The sequence below is a fragment of the Pipistrellus kuhlii genome, unplaced genomic scaffold, assembly GCF_014108245.1.
Source record: "Pipistrellus kuhlii isolate mPipKuh1 unplaced genomic scaffold, mPipKuh1.p scaffold_m20_p_1, whole genome shotgun sequence".
Lineage (NCBI taxonomy): Eukaryota > Metazoa > Chordata > Mammalia > Chiroptera > Vespertilionidae > Pipistrellus > Pipistrellus kuhlii.
The window spans coordinates 191,346,089-191,369,474 of NW_023425404.1; the positions used below are offsets into that span (position 1 = coordinate 191,346,089).

General features: G+C 38.4%; 1 protein-coding gene across 32 annotated transcripts in view; it reads left to right on the forward strand.

Annotated features, from left to right (window-relative positions):
* LOC118708384 (ligand-dependent nuclear receptor corepressor-like protein) overlaps positions 1-23,386 on the forward strand; it is a 119,640-nt gene that overhangs the window by 41,711 nt on the left and 54,543 nt on the right. For 15 of the 32 annotated variants that reach the window (XR_006740177.1, XM_036419761.2, XM_036419747.2 and 12 more), the window contains 2 exons: positions 8,154-8,233; positions 9,147-9,276. The exons of 3 other annotated variants lie outside the window; for them this stretch is intronic. Coding sequence is in view for 28 of the 29 variants with exons in the window: in XM_036419761.2 (XP_036275654.1) it covers positions 8,154-8,233; positions 9,147-9,276 (210 nt within the window). In the remaining variant the exon portion in view is untranslated. Of the gene's footprint in view, positions 1-2,373; positions 2,434-6,940; positions 6,987-8,153; positions 8,234-9,146; positions 9,277-23,386 lie in introns of those variants that run through there. 14 more of the 32 variants (XM_036419844.2, XM_036419841.2, XM_045573772.1 and 11 more) reach the window with 5 other exon arrangements.

Consider the following 23,386-nt stretch of genomic DNA (forward strand, 5'->3'; position numbering starts at 1 on the left):
TGTGGGTTTTGCCAAATATACAATGTCATATATTCACCATTAGAGTATCATACACAATAGTTTGCCCTAAAAATTATCTGTATTCACCTTTTCAGTCCTTTCCCTTGTTCCTATACTATGTCAAACACTGATCTTTTCACTGTCTCTATAGTTTTTTCTTTTCCAAAATGTCATATATTTGGAATCATACAGTGTTTATCCTTTTTTATACTTCTTTCAAAAGGATAAATGAATTAAGTTTATTGCTATATTTTCATGGCTTCATAGCTCTTTTTTTATTTTATTTTATTACTAAACTAGAGGCCTGGTGCATGAAAACTCATGCACTAGAGGGGGCATTCTTCAGCCTGGCCTGCCCCTCTGACAGTCCAGGAGCTCTCGGGTGGGAGGTGACCTGGCAATCATGGGAAGGCAACACCCCCATCACTCCTCTGCTGCTGCCACTGCTGGCAGTGCAAGCCTCGGTTGGACCTGGTTACCTGTGCCTCGGGCCAGCCCTGGGTGGCTGGGCAGCTGTAATTGGTGGCTTGCCTGCACCTCAGGCTGGCCCTGGGCAGCTGGGCAGCCACCATCTGAGGCTTGCCTGCACCTCTGCTGGCTGTAGGAGGCTGGGGGGCTGAGGGGACTCTGAGACTCTGGAGGCAGGCACTCCGGTAGGGCTGAGGGACTGGGCGCCACCATCTTGTGGCTGTGGGCACCGCCATCTTTGATGGCATGGCAGTCAATTAGCATATTTTCTACTTATTGGCAGTGGGCATTGCCATCTTTGTGAGGGCATGATGGTCAATTAGTATATTCCCTCTTTATTAGATAGAATAATACTGCCTTATACAGATGTGCCACAGTTTGCTTAATTCATTTATCCTTTTGAAAGACATCTAAGTCACTTTCAAGTTTTGGCAATTATGAATAAAACAGCTATAAACATTTGTCTGCGGTTTCTGTATGGACATGTTTTCACCTCATATGAGTAAATACTGAGGAGCACCATGGCATTGGGAAGACTATGGTTAGCTTTGGAAGAAACTGCCAGCCTATCTTTGAAAGTGGCCATAGTATTGGGTCGGCAACTAAGTAATTGCGGGTCTCACACATATATGGCTTCAGTTGAATTTTTAAGTTTGCAGACGTAGTACAAATGTAAAACACATTTTGTTATTTGATAGTTGGCTATTCAGCTGTTAATCAGTAAAAAAAGTTTTTTGATCTGTTTTGTAGTTTTCGTTTGGCGTTCGTTGAAAAATGGAAAATCAAAAGGAACATTTTCGTCATATTTTGCTTTTTTATTTCCGCAAAGGGAAAAACGCATCGCAAGCTCATAAAAAGTTATGTGCTGTTTATGGTGACGAAGCCTTAAAAGAACGGCAGTATCAAAATTGGTTTGCCAAATTTCGTTCTGGTGATTTTTCACTCAAAGATGAAAAACGCTCTGGTCGTCCAGTTGAAGTTGATGACACCCTAATCAAAGCAATAATCAATTCGGACTGTCACAGTACAACACGTGAGATTGCAGAGAAGCTTCATGTATCACATACATGCATTGAAAATCACTTAAAACAACTTGGCTATATTCAAAAACTCGATACATGGGTTCCTCACAAACTGAAAGGATCACAGTTAACGCAATGCATTAGCAGCTGCGATTTGCTAAAGAAACGTAATGAAAATGATCCATTTTTAAAACGACTGATAACTGGCGATGAAAAATGGGTTGTTTACAACAATATCAAGCGGAAAAGATCGTGGAGCAGGCCAGGTGAACCAACTCAAACAACATCAAAAGCTGATATTCATCAAAAGAAGGTTTTGTTATCAGTTTGGTGGGATTACAAAGGAATTGTCTACTTTGAACTCTTACCACCCAACCGAACGATCAATTCTGATGTCTACATTGAACAGCTAATGAAATTAAACAATGCAGTTGAAGAAAAGCGGCCTGAATTGACAAATCGAAAAGGTGTTGTATTCCATCATGACAATGCAAGGCCACACACATCTTTGGTCACTCGGCAAAAATTAATGGAGCTTGGTTGGGATGTTTTGCCACATCCACCATATAGTCCTGACCTTGCACCATCTGATTACTTTTTGTTTCGATCTTTACAAAACTCCTTGAATGGTAAAAATTTCAATGATGATGATGATGTCAAATCGTACCTGATTCAGTTTTTTGCTAATAAAAACCAGAAGTTTTTTGAACGTGGGATTATGATGCTGCCTGAAAGATGGCAAAAGGTCATTGATCAAAATGGGCAATACATTACAGAATAAAGTTATTTAGTTCCATGAAAAAATTGTCTTTGATTTTCTTTTAAAAATACGCAATTACTTCGTTGCCGACCCAATATTTTGTATTCCCACCATTTCTTTTAGTTCTACATCCTCACTAGCATTTTATGTTGTCAGTGTATTGGACTTTAACCATACTGTTAGGTGTGTAGTGGTTTCTTGTCTTAATTTGCAATTCTCTAATGATATATGAGGTTGAGTGCCTTTTCATTTGCTTAATTTGTTCTCTGCATATCTTCTTGGTTGAGGTATCTATTCGGACAGGTTTTGCTATTTGGGTAATGATGGATCAGAATAAGTGAAGAAATACTTCCTTTTTCTGGAGCAGATTGTAGAGAAGCCATCGGGGCTGGTGCTTTCTGTTTTGGGAGGGTATTAATTATTGATTTTAAATATTTAATAGAAATCGCCTGTTGAGCTTCTTTATTTTTTCTTGTGTGCAATTTGGTAGATTGTGTCTCTTAAGTAATTCATCCATTTATCTAAAGTTATAAAATTTCAGGGCAACTAATGTTGTTCACTATATTCTTTTAATATGCATAGGACCAATAGTGATGGTCCATTATTTATTTTCTATTGTTTTCTCTCTTTCTTTTTTTTCTTGGTTATTCTGGCTAGAGATTCATCCCCAATTATATTGATCTTCTCAAATAATCAGCTGATTCTAATTTTTAAAAAAGCATAGATAAATTAGAAGGGCATATTGTAAGCATTAATAATTATCTCTGGCTGATGGGATTAAGAATAGTTTTTCTTATAACTTTCAATATATGTAGTTCCATAATAGAAAATGATTTTATTTTGTCTTACTATTTTTTACACGCTAAATTATTTAAATTCTTTTTTTTAATATTTTTATTAATGATAGTATTACAGATATCTCCTATTTTCCCCCTTTACAGTCCCCTTCTCCTAACTCCTTGGAAAATTATTTTAAAATTGCCCACTCTTCAGTATCTTATCTCAAAATCAGCATAGTGATAATCACTTTTTCATGACCTTCATGAAAAATCTGGTTCAGTATTATTCTTTCACTTTTCATTGTTTTGTCTTTGGGAACTCCAGATTTATTTCTTATAGTTAAAGGCTACTGAATAGAATAAAAACATTCAAAGTAAGTGTTATTATTTAAAATAAAGTAAAAGTAATATCTTAATACGGCTGATTAGGTGTTTTGCATATTTTTAATTTTTACGACAGTCTTAAGCTGCACTTATTATTATCATTTTACAGAGAGGGAAACTGAAGCTCAGACAAAGTAATTTGCCCAAAGCAACATCTGGAATGTGGAAAATCCATGGTTCAGTACCAAGGTTTTTAATTTCCAGGTCTGTTACCTTTCCAAGATAGATTAGGTTACGGTAAGTCAGTGGTCGGCAAACTCATTGATCAACCAGAGCCAAATATCAACAGTACAATGCTTGAAATTTCTTTCGAGAGCCAAGTTTTTAAACTTAACCAAAATAGACTCACCCAGGCCATGGTATTTTATGGAAGAGCCACACTCAAGGGGCCAAAGAGGCGCATGTGGCTTAAGGAGCAGTTTGCTGACCACGGGGTTAAATGATTGGAGGGAAGCTGACTATAAGAGTACTAAGTGTATTTGAGATAGAAAATGATGATGTTCTGTTTTTATTTAGTTCTTATTTAATTTTTATGACATAAAAAGACAACCTATACAGAGGGAGAAATTGGCCTCTGTTTTCAAAATCTGTTTACACACACACACACTAATAAAAAGAAACATGCAAATTGACCACACCTTCACTATACTCACAATCCACACCCACCAGCCAATCAGGGCAAGTATGCAAATTAACCCAACCAAGATGGTGGTTAATTTGTATATCCAGACCAGCGTGAAGACTGAAGACAGCATAGAAAGAAGCCAAGAGCTGCAGAAGGGAGCAAATGGGGCTGCGGAGAAGGAAGGCAAGCAAAGAGGGCGGGGCTACAGAAAAGGAAGGAAAGCAGGTGGGGCCTGGGCAGAAGGGAGAGAAGCCAGTGAGGCTGCAGAGAAGGGAGAGAAGCAGGTGGGGCAGTGGAGACTGAAGCAGGAAGCCATATTGCAGGAATCTTCCAGCAAAGGGGCATCTAATACATATTTAAAATTCTACCATCATTTATTTGGACTCAAAATCAAATGTTGGAGAAAGAATAATTTTTAAATATTTGTAAAGTCATAGATTTTTTGAATCCAGCAAAATTTACTGGCATTTATGTAATCGTTAATTATTCATTGCTATTTATTTAACTATGTAGACATTTGTTTTAATTAACATTTTCTTGAAGAACTTCTGAAGTAAATGAGGATAATCTCAGCATGCCCAATTTTATTTTACAACTGGTAGTGGTTTTAATTAATCCAAAGTTATCCTTTGAATCAACATATTTATCACTTAAAACCTCATGAAACCTTACAATGATTTTTCAGATATACTCTTCCCTAACCTACCACCTATTTTTTCAAAAGTCACAATGCTAATTGCTTTCATATTCTTTATTAATGCAGATATAATAAAAAAGCAATTTATATTTCATTGACTATCAAAATTATCTTCTGCTTAGCACATGAGTCAAGTTTATGCTATAATAAAGTTGCATAACAAGCAGCACCAAAATCTCATGCTTATGCATGATCACATTCACTGAACTCCAGGCTGTGGCTGGTGGTCACATCACCTCAGGACTACAGGTCACAGACTAAAGGAGTAATGATTATATGAAGCAAGTTCTTCACACATTGGATGGTGGAAGCTCAGGAGAACTGGGAGAACTCTCCATGCATTTTTATTCCTCTGTTCGGAATGGTATACTGTCACTTCTACATATACATCCCATTGGTCAGAGAGCTCTGGCCCCCTAGTAAGAGACCCCATGATCCTGCATTCAAAAGTGTGAATGAATGTGTGATTCTGTTCCAGTGAAAAGAGGGAAAGTTTGAAAAAAATTATAAATATACTAGAGGCCTGGTGCATGAAATATGTTGGGGAGGGGGGTCCCTCAGCCCAGCCTGCACCCTCTCCAATCTGGGACCCCTCGAGTGATGTCCAACTGCCCATTTAGGCCCTATCCCTCTCACAATCCAGGACTGCTGGCTCCCAACTGCTCATCTGCCTGCCCTCCTGATTGTTCCTAACTGCTACTGCCTGCCAGCCTGAGCACCCCCTAGCCACTTCCATGCCAGCCTGATTGATGTCTAACTGCTCCTCTGCCAGCCTGTTAGCCCCCAACTTCCCTCCCTCCTCTGCCAGCCTGGTCACCCCTAACTGCCCTCCCCTGCAGGGTTGATCACCCCCAACTGATTTCCCTTGCAGGCCTGGTCCCTCTCAACTGCCTTCTCTTGCAGGCCTCGTCCCTCTCAACTGCCCTCCCCTTCTGGCCATCTTGTGTCCACATGGGGCAGCCATCTTGTGTGTGGGAGTGATGGTCAATCTGCATATTACTCTTTTATTAGATAGGATAGAGGCCTGGTGCATGGGTGGGAGCCAGCAGGTTTGTCCTGAAGGGTGTCCTGGATCAGGGTGGGGGTTTCCTTGAGGCATGGGGCAGCCTGAGCAAGGAGCCTGTGGTGGTTTGCAGGCTAGCCACGTCCCCTGGTGACTCAAGCAGAGGTCCTGGTATCTGGAATGTATTTACCTTCTACAATTGAAACTTTGTACTCTGGAGCGGAGCCAAGCCTCCTGCTCGCTCTGGGGTGGCAGCCATTTCTGTTGGAATTTATGTATCTTCTATAGTTGAAACTTCGTAGCCTTAAGCAGAGGCCTGGATCGGCCAGGGCTGCAGCACCTGTGGCAACCCTAGCCTCCTGCTCTTCCAGCTCAGTGGCTGTCGCCATTTCTGTTGGAATTCATTTACCTTCTATAATTGAAACTTTGTACCTTTGAGTGGAGGCGTCGGCCAGCCAGGGTGTTCAGAAAGCTTGGCTTCCTCCATTGGTAGCAAAACCCAAGCCTCCCTCCTGCTCTCGGGTTGGGGTTTATTTGCATACTTGCTCTGAAAGGCTAGTGGGTGTAGTGGAGTGATGGTTAATTTGGAGGGTATAGCTACACTTCTGGAGTTTTAATTGTATAGATTGCATTAACTTTTTGATTTGTCAGATTGTTTACAAAAGAATGTTTAATATCTTAAGCAAATATTAAATTAAAATTATCTGACTTCTGCATACTAACCTTATTAAATATAAGTGTGATAGTACAGGAGTTAAAATAGACTTGGTAATTCTACCTTGTTCATAGCTTTTATATGATGTTTGTAGTTTATAAAGTATTTCATTTTTTTTTTTTTCATTTGGTCCACAAATAAGTTAAGTGATGGTGGGATCCTTATTTTATAGGTGTGGAAGTTTAAAAAAAAACAAACACAAAAAAAACTTTATGGCTAGACTAGTTAGAGCTAGTAAGTTCAAATCCTAGATTTTCATAGACTTCACATACAATTTTCTTTCCTTTATTCTTTACTGGATCTTATGTTCCTATTTGCTGCCTTTTCCAAGTCCAGATAAATATCAGGTATATTTCTTTTTTTTTTTTTTTTTTTTTTTTTTTAACCTATCCTTTTTAAAAAAAAAAATACATTTTTATTGATTTTGTACAGAGAGGAAGGGGGGAGAGAGAGTTAGAAACATCTATGAGAGAGAGAATTATCAATCAGCTGCCTCTTGCACACCCCCTACTGGGGATATGCCCACAACCAAGGTACATGCCCTTGACCGGAATCGAACCCGGGACCTTTCAGTCCCCAAGCCGATGCTCTATCCATTGAGCCAATCCGGTCTCGGCATATCAGGTATATTTCTGGACCACTGCCAAAAAATCAAAGGAATCTATCACTATACTTTATATTCCAAAAATTATATTATCTTCCATGTATTATCTTCAAATGTATGTTTGCATTGATGCAAGAGTATCCTAAGGGCTGATTCTAACTAAATTTTACTCATAATCACTTCAAAAACAGATAAAGGTATTTTCTGGGTAGTTTACCAGAAACATATTCAACTTCATTATGTATTTCAAAAGTATGAGAGTAAATTATTATGGTACAACTGCCTCACATTGATTATGGTTTGAAGCTCTACATATGAATTTATTTGGGAAAAGAAATTGGCGGGAGTGGGGGTAGTTCTGTTACCGGGGTAAGTTTCAAAAATCACTATCTATACCAAGTATAGTTGGGATGACAATGTTATATCTTCAGAAAATCTTTCATTACACGATGTTTGTTTTCCACAAATACTCTATATTCCAGAAGTTGAATTATACGAAACATTTTTCTGAAAAAAGTCATGTTGTATGTTGAATAATATAACTTGTTTACCTGGTTTTTCTCTAACTCTTGCAACAAAGCTTTTAAACAATGTAATAAAATCTGGTCTGACTTTTTAGCTGTAGATTTCTACTTTTTTCTTAGACAGCATTCCAGGTTCTCAAATCTGTGGACTTTTCTGGTGTTTTACTTCATTTCTCCGTTTTATGTTGTCTTTCATAATATGCAAAATTTATTCTTTTCCCCACATATCTCTCTGTTCTGATTTATATCATAGTGAAAATAGTTAATAGGCAATGATAAATTGAGTCTTTCAGAAGGCTAGATGAACCCTATTGTTAGAAAATTAATTTATAACCAGTTCATTGTTCTTGCTACTTTATCCCAAAATAGTGTAAAAATACTCTCCTTACAGCCTTCTGTTTCTTTCTTTCTAGATGTCACCATTTAATTTTGGTGTTTTCCCCTTACTGTTAGTAGTTAGTTGTTTTTTGTTTTTTTGTTGTTTTTATATGAGCCATTGCTCTGGAGAGTGGTATTTTTATTTGTTTTAATAAAGTTAGTGTATTTAATGAATATTTTTCCCTCTTTTAAAGACTGTGAACCAGAAGAACTGACTGACTGGTCTATGGATGAAAAATGTTCATTTTGTAACCTACAAAGAGAAGCAGTCAGTGTAAGTTTTAGTGCTATGAAATTATTTCTAAACTCTTTGCACAATTGTAACACAGTTTTTAAACTTAATTTGTTTTGAAAGTTTGTGACTTATAGTAGAATATAAATACTTGATTTTGGTACTGAGAAGAATAGTAAAGTCTCATGTTAGAAGTCTAACATTCACCTTATCTAGTAGGTGAAAATCCCAAACCACTCATCTTTTTTGCTTATATCACATTTCTTTCTCATAGCTCCCTGACTCATGAAATCAGTTCAGATCTGTTTTATATTTACATAGACAAGGCTGATGATCTTGGAGGCCTGGTTTGGTCTAAGACCATCCTACAGGCTGATTTCTTAGGAATCAGTAGTTGGAGGATAATGTGGTACTACCAAAAAAGTTTTAACTTTTTTCTTTCTCTTAAGTCTTTTGCATATGATAATTTTCTTCTGTGTAAATTATTAAATATTGGTGTCTACCGTAAACAGGGCAGAAACTAGACAAGCAGCATCTTCTTGTATAGCGGGATCCTAATTCTTTATGTTCTGTTGTGAGAGGTCTGAGAGGAAATGAGAACTCTAGAACCTGTACCTATTTTGGTTAGATTAGTAGGTAAACATAACTGTTTTGTTAAAAATTCTCATTGCTAGCATGTTATTTAGTGAAATTATTCAGCAATATATCTTATCTGTTCTTCTCTTTTTTGATTATACTTTTGCTAAGAAATAAGGCTAATTGGCCCTCTGTCAGAGCTAAATTTTTTTCCTGACTCTTGTTTCAAATTTAATATTCTCTATATAATTCGATATATTTAAAAGATACAACAAATGAGCATTTAGAGAGTTAATTTTTTTGCCATTTTTAATGGAATCCTACAGTTAGAAAGTGATTTTTTAATGTTGGTGTTTCTTTTTTATATATATAATTTTAGGATTGTGTACCATCTCTTGATTCTTCACAGTCAACACCAACAGAGGAGCTATCATCTCAGGGCCAGTCCAACACTGAAAAGATTGAATGCCAAGCAGAAAATTACCTAAATGCACTCTTTCGAAAGAAAGGTAATGTTGGTATACATTTTTTTATGCTTCTGTTCTTATTTTGTTGCTGTTCTCAAGACTTCAAATGTTCTTTTATGTTTAATAAGTGATAGATTTATTACATTGTAAAACTATCCTTAGAATAAGTTAATAGCATTTATCAGTTATTTCTTTGGTAGCTTGAGTATGCTTACTTGATATTAAAATGTCATTGTTCTTTTTAATTCCTGTTTCTGGACTATATAAACCAAATGAGGCTTGTTTCATTTATTACTTTACTTGATATATATTATCGGCAGAAGTAGCTTTTACATCTTTGTTATCTGGAGAAAATATAGAACTATAGAACCTTCCATTTTTTGTTCTTGGCCATTTCTACAGTAGTAGAGTGTCTTAATTTTTACCACATAGTAATTCATGGTGTAGAGCACATGTGTCAAACACAAGGCCCACGGGCCAAATCCCTCCCGCCAGGCCTTGCAATGTGGCCCACACCGCGCTGTCATCACTGCACTCTGCTGCGTTTCCATCACAATGACAGTTTATGACTTTCAGTAAACCATTCGGCCTGCGATTTAGGCTGGATTTTAGATTTTGGCCCCTTCTCTGATTGAGTTTGACAACCCTAGTGTAGAGGAATACAGGATGGGAGGGGGATCTTTCTAACCTCCAACTTCCAGAGATTGAGAGCATTACCTTTTTCTTATCTAGGTATTGACCCTGTTTTACTTTTACTCCTGTTTGAAATTACATAATATCAAATATTTTCTGTTAAATTGTTAACTTTCAAGTTTTAATCAATAATATTGAAAACAGTCCTTACCTTTAAGAAAGCAGGCTTTTTGTCGGCCTGGGATCTGAAAGGTCCCAGGTTCGATTCCGGTCAAGGGCATGTACCTTGGTTGCAGGTGCATCCCCAGTAGGGGGTGTGCAAGAGGCAGCTGATCGATGATTCTCTCTCATCGATGTTTCTAACTCTCTATCCCTCTCTCTTCCTCTCTGTGAAAAATCAATAAAATATATTTTTTTAAAAAAGAAAAAAGAAAGAAAGCAGGCTTTTGTTTAATCTGAAGTGAAATGAGGTCTTTTATGTGTTGAAATATGAGAATTTTCTGATTAGAAGAATCACTAGTATATTAAAAGGCCTAATATAAGAATTTTTTTTATAATGCAGGGGACTGAAAATATTTTGTTACTGACATACTGTGTTGAGAAATGGGCATTGTCTTTATTTTTTTTAATTTAATCTTTATTGTTCAGATTATTACAATTGTTTCTCCTTTTTCCCCCATAGCTCCCCTCCACCCGGTTCCCACCCCACCCTTTGCCCTTACCTTCTCCCTACTAGCCTTACCTCCCCCATCCCCTTTCCTCATCCATAGGTGTACAACTTTTGTCCAGTCTCTTCCCACAGCCCCCACATTCTCTTTCTATGCCCTTGATTCTATTATATTCACCAGTTTATTCTGTTCATCAGATTTTTAATTCACTTGATTTTTAGATTCACTTGTTGATATGTATTTGTTGTTCATAATTTTTATCTTTACTTTTTTTTCTTCATCCTCTTCTTAAAAAATACCTTTCAGCATTTCATATAATACTGGTTAGGTGGTGATGAACCATCTCTCATTGATGTTTCTAGCTCTCTATCCCTCTCCCTTCCTTCCTGTAAAAAATCAATAAAATATATTATTTTTTTAAAAAAAAGACAGTAAGTACTTCTGAATACATACTATCTTTTAAATACAGTAAGTACTTTGGAGTAGCAAATAATATGTTGATAGCACATCTTACTGGTTAAGTTTTTATTTGATTCCTGAAAATTTCCCAATCTTGAACATTTTAGTTACTGGGTATTAATAACATTAGTATTGCTGACACTTGAAATCTGTTACTAGTTTGAGGAACATTGATCATCTTGCCAAAAAATAAGAAATCGGTTAAGATCCTTATTGTAGCTTGCTTATTATCTTTTCTAACAGTGGTTTTGGGGATGGGGATGATTATAATTATATGCTATTATTATTAAGAACTCACAACTCGGGATAATTATGATTGATGTCAGCAATTATGATTGAGCACTAATCCCATTTTGTACCTTATCTCATTTAGTTAAACAATGTTAAGAGGTAGGTACTGTTATCTTTTTAACAGGCAGAGACAATGAAGTACAGAGAAGTTTAGTGTCTTTTCGTTCTATGTATTGAATATGTGAGTCCTCAAGAATAAATTTTAAAAGGTATAAGATGTCCTGTGTGAGGAACATCTAGATTCTTTTAAGCACTAAGTTGAGAAACCCTATTCTCTGCTATTTAGCAGCCTATGACTAGAATTATTTTAATTGAATTAGACTAAGGAAGGGAACCTATGAGAATTTCTCATGGGTTTCCATTTTTCTTTTATATGAACGGAATAGGTTTAGTGATTAGATCCCTTAATAGTAATGATTTTCAATCTTTTTCATCTCATGGCATACATAAACTAATGACTAAAATCCTGCAACAAACATTTATATAAAATAAAATATATTTTTGTCAATCTGACAAAAAAAATAGATGTAAATTTTGATTTGTTCACACCAGACAGCTATTGTTGTGCTGGCTGTTGTCATTTATATATATATATATATATATATATATATATATATATATATATATATATATATATATAATCTAAGAGAAAAGAGGTCAGTGCTGCTGACTAGTCACATATACATATTTTAAAAATTCTTACAGTATAACAGTTGAAAATCACTACCTTATAGTGTTTAGAGATAGAACTAAGGAAACTTATTTAAGCTATATACAATTTGGATGATTCCTTGTAATTGGGAGCTATTCAAAAATAATCTTACAGGTTGATAAATAGAATCAGGGAGGAAAGGGAAATTTTAGTACAGAGGTAAACTTAACTAGTTTTGCTTCTTCTTTACTTTAGAAATTATTCAAAATTGAATTTTCTTCTAGAAGTTAATTGTAAAATTGTCTAGAATGCTAGAGTGAAAGTACCTTGATAGCAGGGACTTTGTTTTGTTAATTGCAGAGTCCTCAGTATCTAGAACAGTACTTGTCATAACCCTGGATTTCAGTAACTTTCTTGAATAAATAAATGAATGAATGAGTGAATACTAAGATAAACTGTCTATATATTTTCCAGTTTCTCTATAATACATACTCCAGTTTTATTTGTACTGTTAAAGAAGAAAATTATTTATCATGTATATATAGTTTACCTTTTTCTACTTTGTACTTAATTACTGTATATAGTTTAAATATCAGTCATTTTGTTTGTTTTGTAATGAGATAAACATAAGCACATAGATAGGTCTTTTACAAAGCCATCACCATGAGGTATGCACTAAATTATTTTGATTTTAACTTCACATTCTCTGATCAACTGAAGCAGTGTAAGTCACTGATTTGTTATTCAGGAAAATGTTTCTTCTTGATTTGAAGGCTACTTGATTTGACTAACTTGGACAGACAGTATGCACATAGTACCTGAATACATCGTACTGCTAAATATGTAATAAAATGAAACCATCCTTAATCAAAATATGTTTTTCCTGCTTTATCTTTTACCCCCAACATATTAGAATTCATGTAACTACTATTCTGGCCTTTTATTTTCTAACCAATGGCCTATTGCACTGATTTGTGCACATTGAAAGTAGATTAATTAGCCGAAACCGGTTTGGCTCAGTGGATAGAGTGTCAGCCTGTGGACTCAAGGGTCCCAGGTTCGATTCCGGTCAATGGCATGTACCTTGGTTGCGGGCACATCCCCAGTAGGGGGTGTGCAAGAAGCAGCTGATCAATGATTTTCTCTCATCGATGCTTCTAACTCTCTATCCCTCTCTTCCTCTCTGTAAAAAATCAATAAGATATATCTTTAAAAAAAAAAAAAGTAATTAGAAATATTTTAACATCGCTATTTGCCCTTTCTCTGCCGTAGAAGTGTCAACCAAATTCACAATCGACAATGACAGATGGAAACACACACATACAATTGGTGCCAGTGAGAGCTTTATATGTATCATGCATACATGAGTCAACTTAACCTATAGATATAGAATAAACTTGCTTGAGTAGACCTGCTTTCTGGTTTAGCTAAACTTTTTCCAGCCCAGTGAAATACACCAACTTCTCTTTCAGGTAATAGTTAGCAATTACAGCAGTAAATATCAACACGAAGCAGATTATTATTATAGATCTCTCAGGGAGAACAAACAATAGTACATTTAACTGCAGCAGCGTTTGACTGTATTCTGCACAGTGAGAAAACCTGAAGTCATTGTCAAGGTCCACCATTTCTTACTTTTTTTTCAGTCGGGTCAAGTTTCTACGCTTTCTAAATCTCTGTTTTTCAGCTAATGAAAATAGAATTCCACTTCTGTGATGATCAAAGAGATGAGGCACAGAAAATACTTCATAGACATTTGGTTAAAGTATGAAATGTTTGTACCTGGCTATAAAGCAAGTTGTATTCCTGGGCTGAAGAAACTGCAAGGTCGCTAGGCTGGGCTGTGGGCTGCATTTTGCACCATGGGGTTTCAGCAGCATCAGCTGTGATTTGGTGGGCTGTCACTCCGGGGTGGTAGAGGGACCTCTGTCCCATTTGGGGGAAGCCGAATGTTACTTGATGGGCACCAGGTCAATGGTGCCATTTTTCTGTGCATGCCATGGCAGCTCCTGCAGCGAGTGTCTGTCCCCTGGTGCTCAGTCCACATCATAATGACCAGTCGAATGGAGGGACACTTAGCATATTATCCTGATATATGTATATATATATGATATATGTGTGTGTGTGTATACACACACACACACACACACAACACACATACATACACACACGCACACGCACACAACACACATACATACACACACGCACACACTCAGAGAGAGAGAGAGAAGTGGCCCAGTGCACAGATACGTGCACATTGAAAGGAAGTTAATTAGAAGAAATAATTTAATATCACTGGCAGATCGAAAGACATGCATGCGACTGGCACCAGTGAGAGCTTTAGATGTATCACGCATGCGCAAGTCAACATTTATTTTTAAGTTACCAGTGTGTGTCATATGTAACAGACGGTCAGTCGGATGTACAGTCATTCACTTAGCCTTTTACATATATTAGTATAGATACTATTTTTTCCAGTTAATGTGTGTTTTTTTTATTTCAGAGAGAGGAAGGAAGAAGGAGATGGACAAAAATATCAATGATGAGAGAAAGAATCATTGATCAGCTGCCTGCCACACACACTGCACTGGGAATTGCCCTGACCAGTAATCAAACATGACCTCTTGGTTCAATCTTCAACCACTGAGCCATGCTGGCCAGGCCTGGCCTTTTAATTCCAAAGAATTTTTTTCTTTTTTAAATTTTTTAAATTGATTTCAGAGAGGAAGGGAGAGGGAAAGAGAAACATTGATGATGAGAGAGAATCATCAATCAGCTGCCTCCTGCACACCTCACCCCGCACTGGGGATCAAGCCCACAACCTGGGCATGTACCTCTGACCAGAATCAAACCTGGGACCCTTCAGTCCACAGGCCAACACTCTATCCACTGAGCCAAACTGGCCAGGGCTCCAAACACTTTCTTGATGTACTTGATGCATTTAGTTGAAGGCTGCTATTAATCCACTCTTCCCCCTTAAATTAATTGATAGCCAGGTTTTATATAAAGTTTTCCAAACCTTTTCTAAACACAGACCTTTTGCCTGCTAAATTTTTAAGCTTTATACTATAGCAATGTAATAGATATCAATACTGCTCACCAAACCCTTATAACTGATGATAAAGCTTTTTACTTCTTAGAAACAGGTGCATTAATTTTTTAGATTACTTTTCTCTAAATGCAGGCATTCTTGAGTAACTGTAAATTTGACCTGATTCATTCAGGTCCTAAGTGTTTAATGTGCCTTTGTGATACAGTTGTGGTCATATATTGAATTTCTTATATTGCTTGCCTTTTTGGAATGCTCAGAGAACTGTATATTAGTGCCATAAAATAACTTACATACCATTATGAACTACATTCAAAGGTGTTCATAAAAAAGATTTTTCTTTTACCAGCTACTTTGAGGACATGAATGAAATGGTAAGAGCACACCTAGAATTAAAACTGAATTTAAGGTTTTTGTGTTTTGGGGAAAATCACCTTTCTACCTGCAACGCCATCCGTAGCAGGAGTTAAAGGCCAACGCCAACTACTAGGTTATTCATTATCACCTAGATTCTTACCTCCTTTGGTCTTTTTTATTCTTTAATGTCTCCCAGTCATCTACCCTTTACAAGCATAGAAATTCTTTTTGTGTCTTCTGGAATTGGTGGTTTTTGATCAGCAAAATCCCCTATGTCCTCAGTCTTTTCTCTTAATTTTCCCTTTTTTTTTTTTATTGCTGAACTAAAACCTCTGTATTCATAAAAGATGCTTTTGTAACCATCTCTTTTTCTTTCCCTAAGTATGATTGTCCTGAATCAACACTAGTATGTTGGGCTTTATAAAACATATTTTTGGTCCATGATTAGAGAAGTTTATTTATTCTATAAAGATCCACTAATGGATCTACATGTCAGGAACTGTTCCAGGAACAAAAGGTAAAAAAACATCCCTGTCCTCATGTGCCTTTATGTTCTAGTGAAGGGAGGCAGACAGTAAACAAGTAAGTTATATTTGTGGTTATATATATGTACACACACTTCTCACACTCTTGCTGAATGTATATGAATGCAGGGTGAGGCAGAAGAGGTTTATATTTGTGAGTATGCAAAACACAGACCTTATTCTTATACTAGTGGCCCAGCGTATGAAATTCTTGCATGGGCCACTAGTATAAGGGGGGTTGTCCCTCAGCCTGGCCTGCACTCTCTCCAGTCTGGGACCAGGTCGGGCCTGATCACTCTCAACTCCCCCCACCCCCACCCCCCTCCAGCCTGCTCACCCTCAACTGGCCCCCTGCTGGCCTGATTGCCCGCAACTGCCCCCATACTACCTACCTGCTCACCCCCAACTATCCTACCTGCTGGCCTGCTTGCCCCCAACTGCCCCCCCACACACACAGACCTGATTGCTCCCAACTGCTCCCCCCACTGCTGGCCTGCTGGCCCCCAACTGACCCCCTCTGCCGACCTGCTCACCCCCAACTGGCCCCTCCTGCCAGCCTGTTTGCTCCACAACTACTACTCTCACTGGCCTGATTACCCCCAACTGCCCTCCTCTCCTGGCCTTGTTGCCCCTAACTGCCTCTGCCTCGGCCCTGCCACCATAGATAGCTTTGTCTGGAACAACATCTGGAAGGTCTCCCGGTCTAATTAGCATAATACCCTTTTATTAGTATAGATTATTATTATATTACTTTCTATATGAACAACTGTAAACCTACTTTTGCCCCATCTTTACATAATTGGAAACAAATGGGGAGAGGAGCCTGGGGACTGTCAGAAAAGAGGTGGTAATTGAAATTTTATGAAGAATAGTAAGATACATTTAAGCAAAGATATATTTTAAAAAATTAAGATAGCAAACTACAGAAATCCTAGAGGAAATAAGTTTTAAGAGTTAAAAATATCAGTTTTAAAAAATAATAGGTCAAGCATGTGGTAGATGATTGCCACTCTTATTCCTCAGTTTTATAGGTTATTTATATTCCTTTTAAGACCAATCTAAAATTATAAAATTTTAAAGCAGATAGGGATTATCTGTCTGTTTCTTTACATACAAAGAAATATTAGTTAAATATAATTTGATCAACAAACATATACTACGATGCAATAAATAATTTTTAAAAATGTAAGAAAATTAATGATTGCCATAGCATAAAATAAAAAATATTTTAAAAGCATTTACAAATTTTAAATTATGCATAACCTACAGACAAACAGTGTGGTTATGGCCATATGGAAGGAGGGATGAGGCAAAGGTGGAGGTTGGGCTTTATAAAACATATTTTATAAATGTAGGTGGGAAATGGGGACATCTGTAATAGTGTAAACTACATGTGTCAAACACAAGGCCCGCGGGCCAAATCCGTCCCGCCAGGCCTTGCAATGTGGCCCGCACCGCGCTGTCATCACTGCACTCCGCTGCGTTTCCATCACAATGACAGTTTATGACTGTTCAGTAAACCATTCGGCCCGCGATTTAAGCTGGATTTTAGATTTTGGCCCCTTCTCTGATTGAGTTCGACACCCCTAGACTGTAAACAATAAAAATAAAGTTTAAAAAAATTTTTAATAGATTATAGAGTTGCCCACCTCAAGAACGATGTTAAGAGATGGAGGCTTTAGTTTCTGTTGCTCTTTGGCGGTTAGTAATGCTAAACCAAAGGAGGGTCAGTAAATACTGAATAGGGTATTAAATGTTTACGGTTCATCCATGTTACTAGTTCTGAACCATCAGCTGAAGTTAAAAAAAGACAGTGGGATTTTGAAAATAATACAATGAAGCTAGCAAATGGATGAACTATTTAAGTTCCTTTCACTTGAAGTTTTTCAGCTCCTGGTCACCCATATTTTATTTGCAACTTCATTTTTTTAATGTGAGGAGACTTCTCATTCCATAACCAAACTTACTTGTAACACATTCAGACACATGTTCTGAAATTTCCTTTAAAGATATATCAAGTACTTGTGAATGATCACTATGTGATGTTAGCAGTTCTTTAATTTTTTCACTTTCAGTTCATTAAATCCTTAGCAAGGCTTCCTTTGCAAGTTGTAAGACTTTTTGCTTTATAGTCAACATTTCCTTCATACTCTATTCATTGTTTTTTTTGTGTGTGTGTGATCCTTTTATCCAAGCCTCAGTGACTTACAATATCCTCCTATATAATAAAGAGGTAATATGCAAATTAACCCTCACTTTCTCACAAGATGGCTGCCTACAACCAGGCCGGCAGGGGGGTTAGTGAGGGACAACCAACAACTGAACAGCAGGCTTCTGGGGTGACCAGGCAGGGAGAGGGGGGAGGGAGGGCAGTTTGGAGCAACCAGCCACCAGGGCGGCAGTTGGGGGCGACCAGGCCAGCAAGGGGTAGTAAGAGGTTACCAGGCTGGTGGGGGAGGGGTAGTTAGGGGTTATCAGGCAGGCATGCAGAGGCAGTGAGGGGCTACCAGTCCAGCCGGGGGCGGGGAGGGGTGTTGAAGGTTAGGAGTAACCAAGCAGTCGGGCAGGTGAGCAGTTAGGAGACAACAGTCACGAATTGTGAGAGGTTAGGAGCCAGTGGTCCTAGATTCGTTTAGGCCCGATCCCTGGGAGCAGTCAGACATCACTCAAGGGGTCCTGGATTGGAGAGGGTGCAGGCCGGGCTGAGAGGACCCACCACCTGTGCATGAATTTCGTGCAGCCAGCCTCTAGTCTTTTTATAAAAATGATCTCATAAATCCTACATCTAGAAGTGTCAGATGCATAAGCATAGCAAAAGATATTTCACATTGAGTGTGAAAAATAATCTGAATCATGTGGATATATTTATCCAATCTTCTATTTAGTCAGAATATACCCCATAGGGACCATGAGATGGGACATAAGTGAATTTACTACCCTTTTAATAGCTTTTAGTTTCTACATGCCTCCTGTGCTTTAAAGCAGCTCTGCAAACAGAGTGTGATTCTCTCGTTTAAAAGTTGTTTTATAATAAACTAAGAGCCCAGTGCATGAATTTGTGCATCTTGAAAGGAACTGTGGAATGCAAGGCTTTGTTGGGCACAAGAGCAGGTCTTGGCCCATCCTCGGTGCCCTGCCTGGCCCTTCTGGCCATGGTCCCCAGGTCCACTCTCTGCTGGTAGCCCTGCTCCCGCTACTCCCATGCACTAATGGCGCTGGCCTCACTTGCATCTGCTGACAGCGCAGAGGTGGTAGAGAAGCCCGCAGGGGCGATTGGGGCTGGCAGCTGCTTCTCATACCCACTAACAGCGCTGAGTGATTGGGACTGGCACTGGGCACTGGCAATATGTGCAAGCAGGGCCTCCAGCTGCGGGTGCAAGCACCAGGTGGGACTGCAGCGCACGGGAGCAAAGAATTTTCAGTAAGTACCAGAGGCTCACCCCGGTGACAGCAATTGGCACCCCGCCTTGGTCTGGCACCCTCACTCACCTGCTCCACCATCCTGCTGTTGCCGACACCTATCATGTTTTCCTGGTGGTCATAGCGGTTGTTTTGCTGTTCGGTCTATTTGCATACTAAGGTTTTATATCTACACACTAATAAAAGAGAAAAATGCAAATTGACCATCCCTTCATGATGCCCACCAGCCAATCAGGAGTGAGTATGAAAATTAACCCACCATCTTTATTGGGTTACGCAGGTGCCAAGCGGCCAGGGGCGGGACTCAGGCATTCCACACTGCTCCAGCTGCTCCAGGCCTCTGGGGAGCATGGGAAGGTGGAAAGGTGGCTCCAGGCCAGAGCAAAGGCAGAAAGGCAACTCCAGGCCGGAGCAAAGGCAGTGCTGACAGCCAAGGGAAGGAAGGCCTCTAGTATATAAATAATAATTTGTGAGACTGCAGACCTTAACTGATGTATATACTGCACTTATGGGTTAATACAACACATTTTTAAGAATAATTTTGATTCTACAAAATGATTTTAACTTTATCTGTTTTAAATAAAATTTTCTATCCCCTCAGGAGTATTGATTTTAGTAGATTTTGGACTCCTCGGAGACAAAGAATATCTTAACTTTTATCTTTTCAGTTCCTTGAATAGAGTTTTGGTCAAAGACATAAAAATAAAAATAGAAGACATTCTTCAACATGAGGTTGATATTTGACACTCAGTTTAGGAAATATTCATTTAGATATAAAGTAATAAAAAATTGAATCTTTAAAACATTTATGTTCATTCACACTGCATGCATGTGTGGTGGAATAGCATGTCTCAGTTGCCTAACAAGTTTTAGGATGTCATACAGCAACGTGGTTCAGGAGTTTTGCCAAGAGGCTAAGCAAATACACGAAGAGCCTACTCCAAAATGAACAAAATAAACTGACGAACAAAATAGATCCTGAGAAAAAGGGGGCATGAAACAGACTGATAAATATCAGAGGAAATGGGGGCAGATGGGAGTAGGGTGGGAAGAGATTAAGCAAAGAATTTATATGCACATATGTGTAACCCATGGACACAGACAATAGTGTGGTGAAGACCTGGGCATGGGAAGCAGGGTGGAGAGGTGGTCAATGGGAGAAATAATGAGACATCTATAATCCTTTCAACAATAAAGAGAGAAAAAATTGATATAAAAGCAGTTTCCTGGTAAGCTTTCACCTTTTCGGGTGCAATATATTCAGGTGTCCTAAAATTTTCTATAAAATAATGTTTTAAAATGGATGTGGATAAACAGATGGCCACGAGACGTGAAAAAATGCTCAAAGTAACTAATCAGAGAGATGCAAATTAAAATGACAATGAAGTATCACATTACACCTGTCAGCTATCATGCACAAAGCAACAAATGACAAGTGCTAGCGAGGATATGGACAGGAGGGAACCCTGGTACACTGCTGGTAAAAATGTAGACTGAGCTGAAACCGGTTTGGCTCTGCGGACTGAAAGGTCCCAGGTTCGATTCCGGTCAAGGGCATGTACAATACATTGGTTGCGGGCACATCCCCGGTGGGGGGTTTGCAAGAGGCAGCTGGTCGATGTTTCTCTCTCATTGACGTTTCTAGCTCTCTATCTCTCTCCCTTCCTCTCTGTAAAAAATCAATAAAATACATTTTTAAAAATGCAGACTGATATAGTCACTATGGAAAACAGTATGGAGTTTCCTCAGAAAATTAAATATGAAGCTGCCATTTGACTCGGTGATTCCACTTCTAGGAATGTATCCTAAGAAACTCAAAACACCAGTCAAAAAGAATATATGCACTCCTATGTTCATAGCAGTGCAATTTAAAATAGCTAAGATCTGGAAATAGCCCAAGTGCCCATCCTATATAATAAAGAGGTAATAAGTAAATTGACATCATACTCTCACACAAGACGGTCACCCCATGTGGTCACCGGATGGCCAGCAGGGAAGGGCAGATGGGTAGAACCAGGACTGTAGGGGAGGAAAATTGGGGGCCACCAGGCATGCAGGGGAGGGCAATTGGGGGTGACCAGACCTGCAGGGGAGGGCAGTTGGAGGCAACCAGGCCTGCAGGGGAGAGCAGTTGGGGGTTACCAGGCTGGCAGGGGAGGGAAGTTGGGGATATTGGGCTGGCAGGGGAGAGAAGTTGGGGATATTGGGCTGGCAGGGGAGGGCAGTTGGGGGCAATAGGGTTAGCAGGGGAGCAGTTAGGCATCTATAAGGCTGGCAGGGGAGTGATTAGGTGGAGATCAGGCTAGCAGGCAGAAGCAGTTAGGGGCAATCAGCCAGGCAGGCAGGCAAATGGTTGGAGCCAGCAGTCCCAGATTGTGAGAGTGATGTCCCAGATTATAGAGGGTGCTGGCTGGGCTGAGGCTCACCCCCCACTGCACAAATTTTGTGCACTGGGCCTCTAGTAGGTAGGTAAGTGGATAAAATGAAAGCTGTGGTACATTTGCACCATGGAATACTATACTGCAATAAAGAAAGATGTCTTACCCTTTGAGACAACATGGAGGAACCTGGAGAGTATTATGCTAAGTGAAATAAGCCAGTCAGAAAAAGACAAGTACCACATGATATCAGTCATATGTGGAATCTAATGCACAAAATAAACTGATGAGACAGAAGCATGGAACAGACTGGAGAATCTCAGAAGGAAGGCTGGGGTGGGTGACTGGGAAGATATCAAAGAACTTGTATACATCTGTGCATAACCTATCAACACAGCCAATAGTGTGGTGAAGGCAGGGGGCAGGAGTGGGCTAGAAAGGGTCAGTGGTGGGTGGTCAGGGGAGAAGTGAGACATATGTAATACTTTGAATAATAAAGGTTTTTTTAAACGATGGGTTTTGTTTTTATGAGAACTGGTGTTTGCACATTCATTCAGTTTCCCTGCTACAGATTTTTGTATTTGTTAGATGCTATGAAAATAAAGCTTTGAGTTTTTAAAACTTCTTGGAAAACCTACATGCCTTAAAGGAGATTTTTTCTCTGATTTTTTTTTTCTTTTTAAGTTTTTTTTTTTCTTTTTAAATTCTGTATCAGGTTTTCAAGTTCATGGTATTTTAAAAATTTTTAATTAAATCACAACATTTATTAGTTTGTATACTTTAAAAACAGTGTTATCTGTTATTTTGTACATAAAAGATCAGGTTGTTAGATGACTTTAGACAATTAATTTGTCTACTTTTTCCCAAAGATTTACTAGTTTACTATTTGCTATTGGCTAATTGTAAATTATAAAGCATAAATACACAGAACTTTCATTCTTGTAAGTAATGCATGTGCAACTCTTAATTTATTTTTTGTGTTTTCCATCACTATTTATCTCTGTGCCCTCTTCCACCTACACCCATCCCCCAAAAGTCTAATTTAGAATTCTCAAAAATATTTCTTCTTAGTTTTCAGCTATAAAACTTTAAACCTGATTGTAGTCTGCCTGCAAATTTAAGACAGCCTAACATATTAAATTGGGTAATATTAATACCCTGGTTTCTCTTCAGATCACATAAATATTTCACCTTTTAAATTGGGTAATATTAGCCGAAACCCATTTGGCTCAGTGGATAGAGGGTCGGCCTAAGGACTGAAGGGTCCCGGGTTCGATTCCGGTCAAGGGCATGTACCTTGGTTGCGGGCACAGCCCCAGTAGGGGGTGTGCAAGAGGCAGCTAATCGATGATTCTCTCTTATCAATGTTTCTAACTCTCTATCCCTCTCTTTCTCTCTGTAAAAAATCAATAAAATATATATATTAATAAATTGGGTAATATTAGAATCTCAGGATTAAGGCCTTACAAGGAAAAAAATAAAACTTTTAATGGTCAAGAATAGAAGTATTTCATGTGTAATAAAAAGGGAGAGGAGAGATGTTTCTGGTCAGCTATTTTCTCCCCAGATAACTTTTTTCATATATTTTAGTTTTATGAATGATAAATTACAGTGTAAAAACAAGACAAAACAAAAAAGCACCTGAGTTATAAACCAACCACATCTTAATTCTTTTATAAAAGGTTTTGTCTTATAATTTTAAATCTTGTTCTCACAAAAGA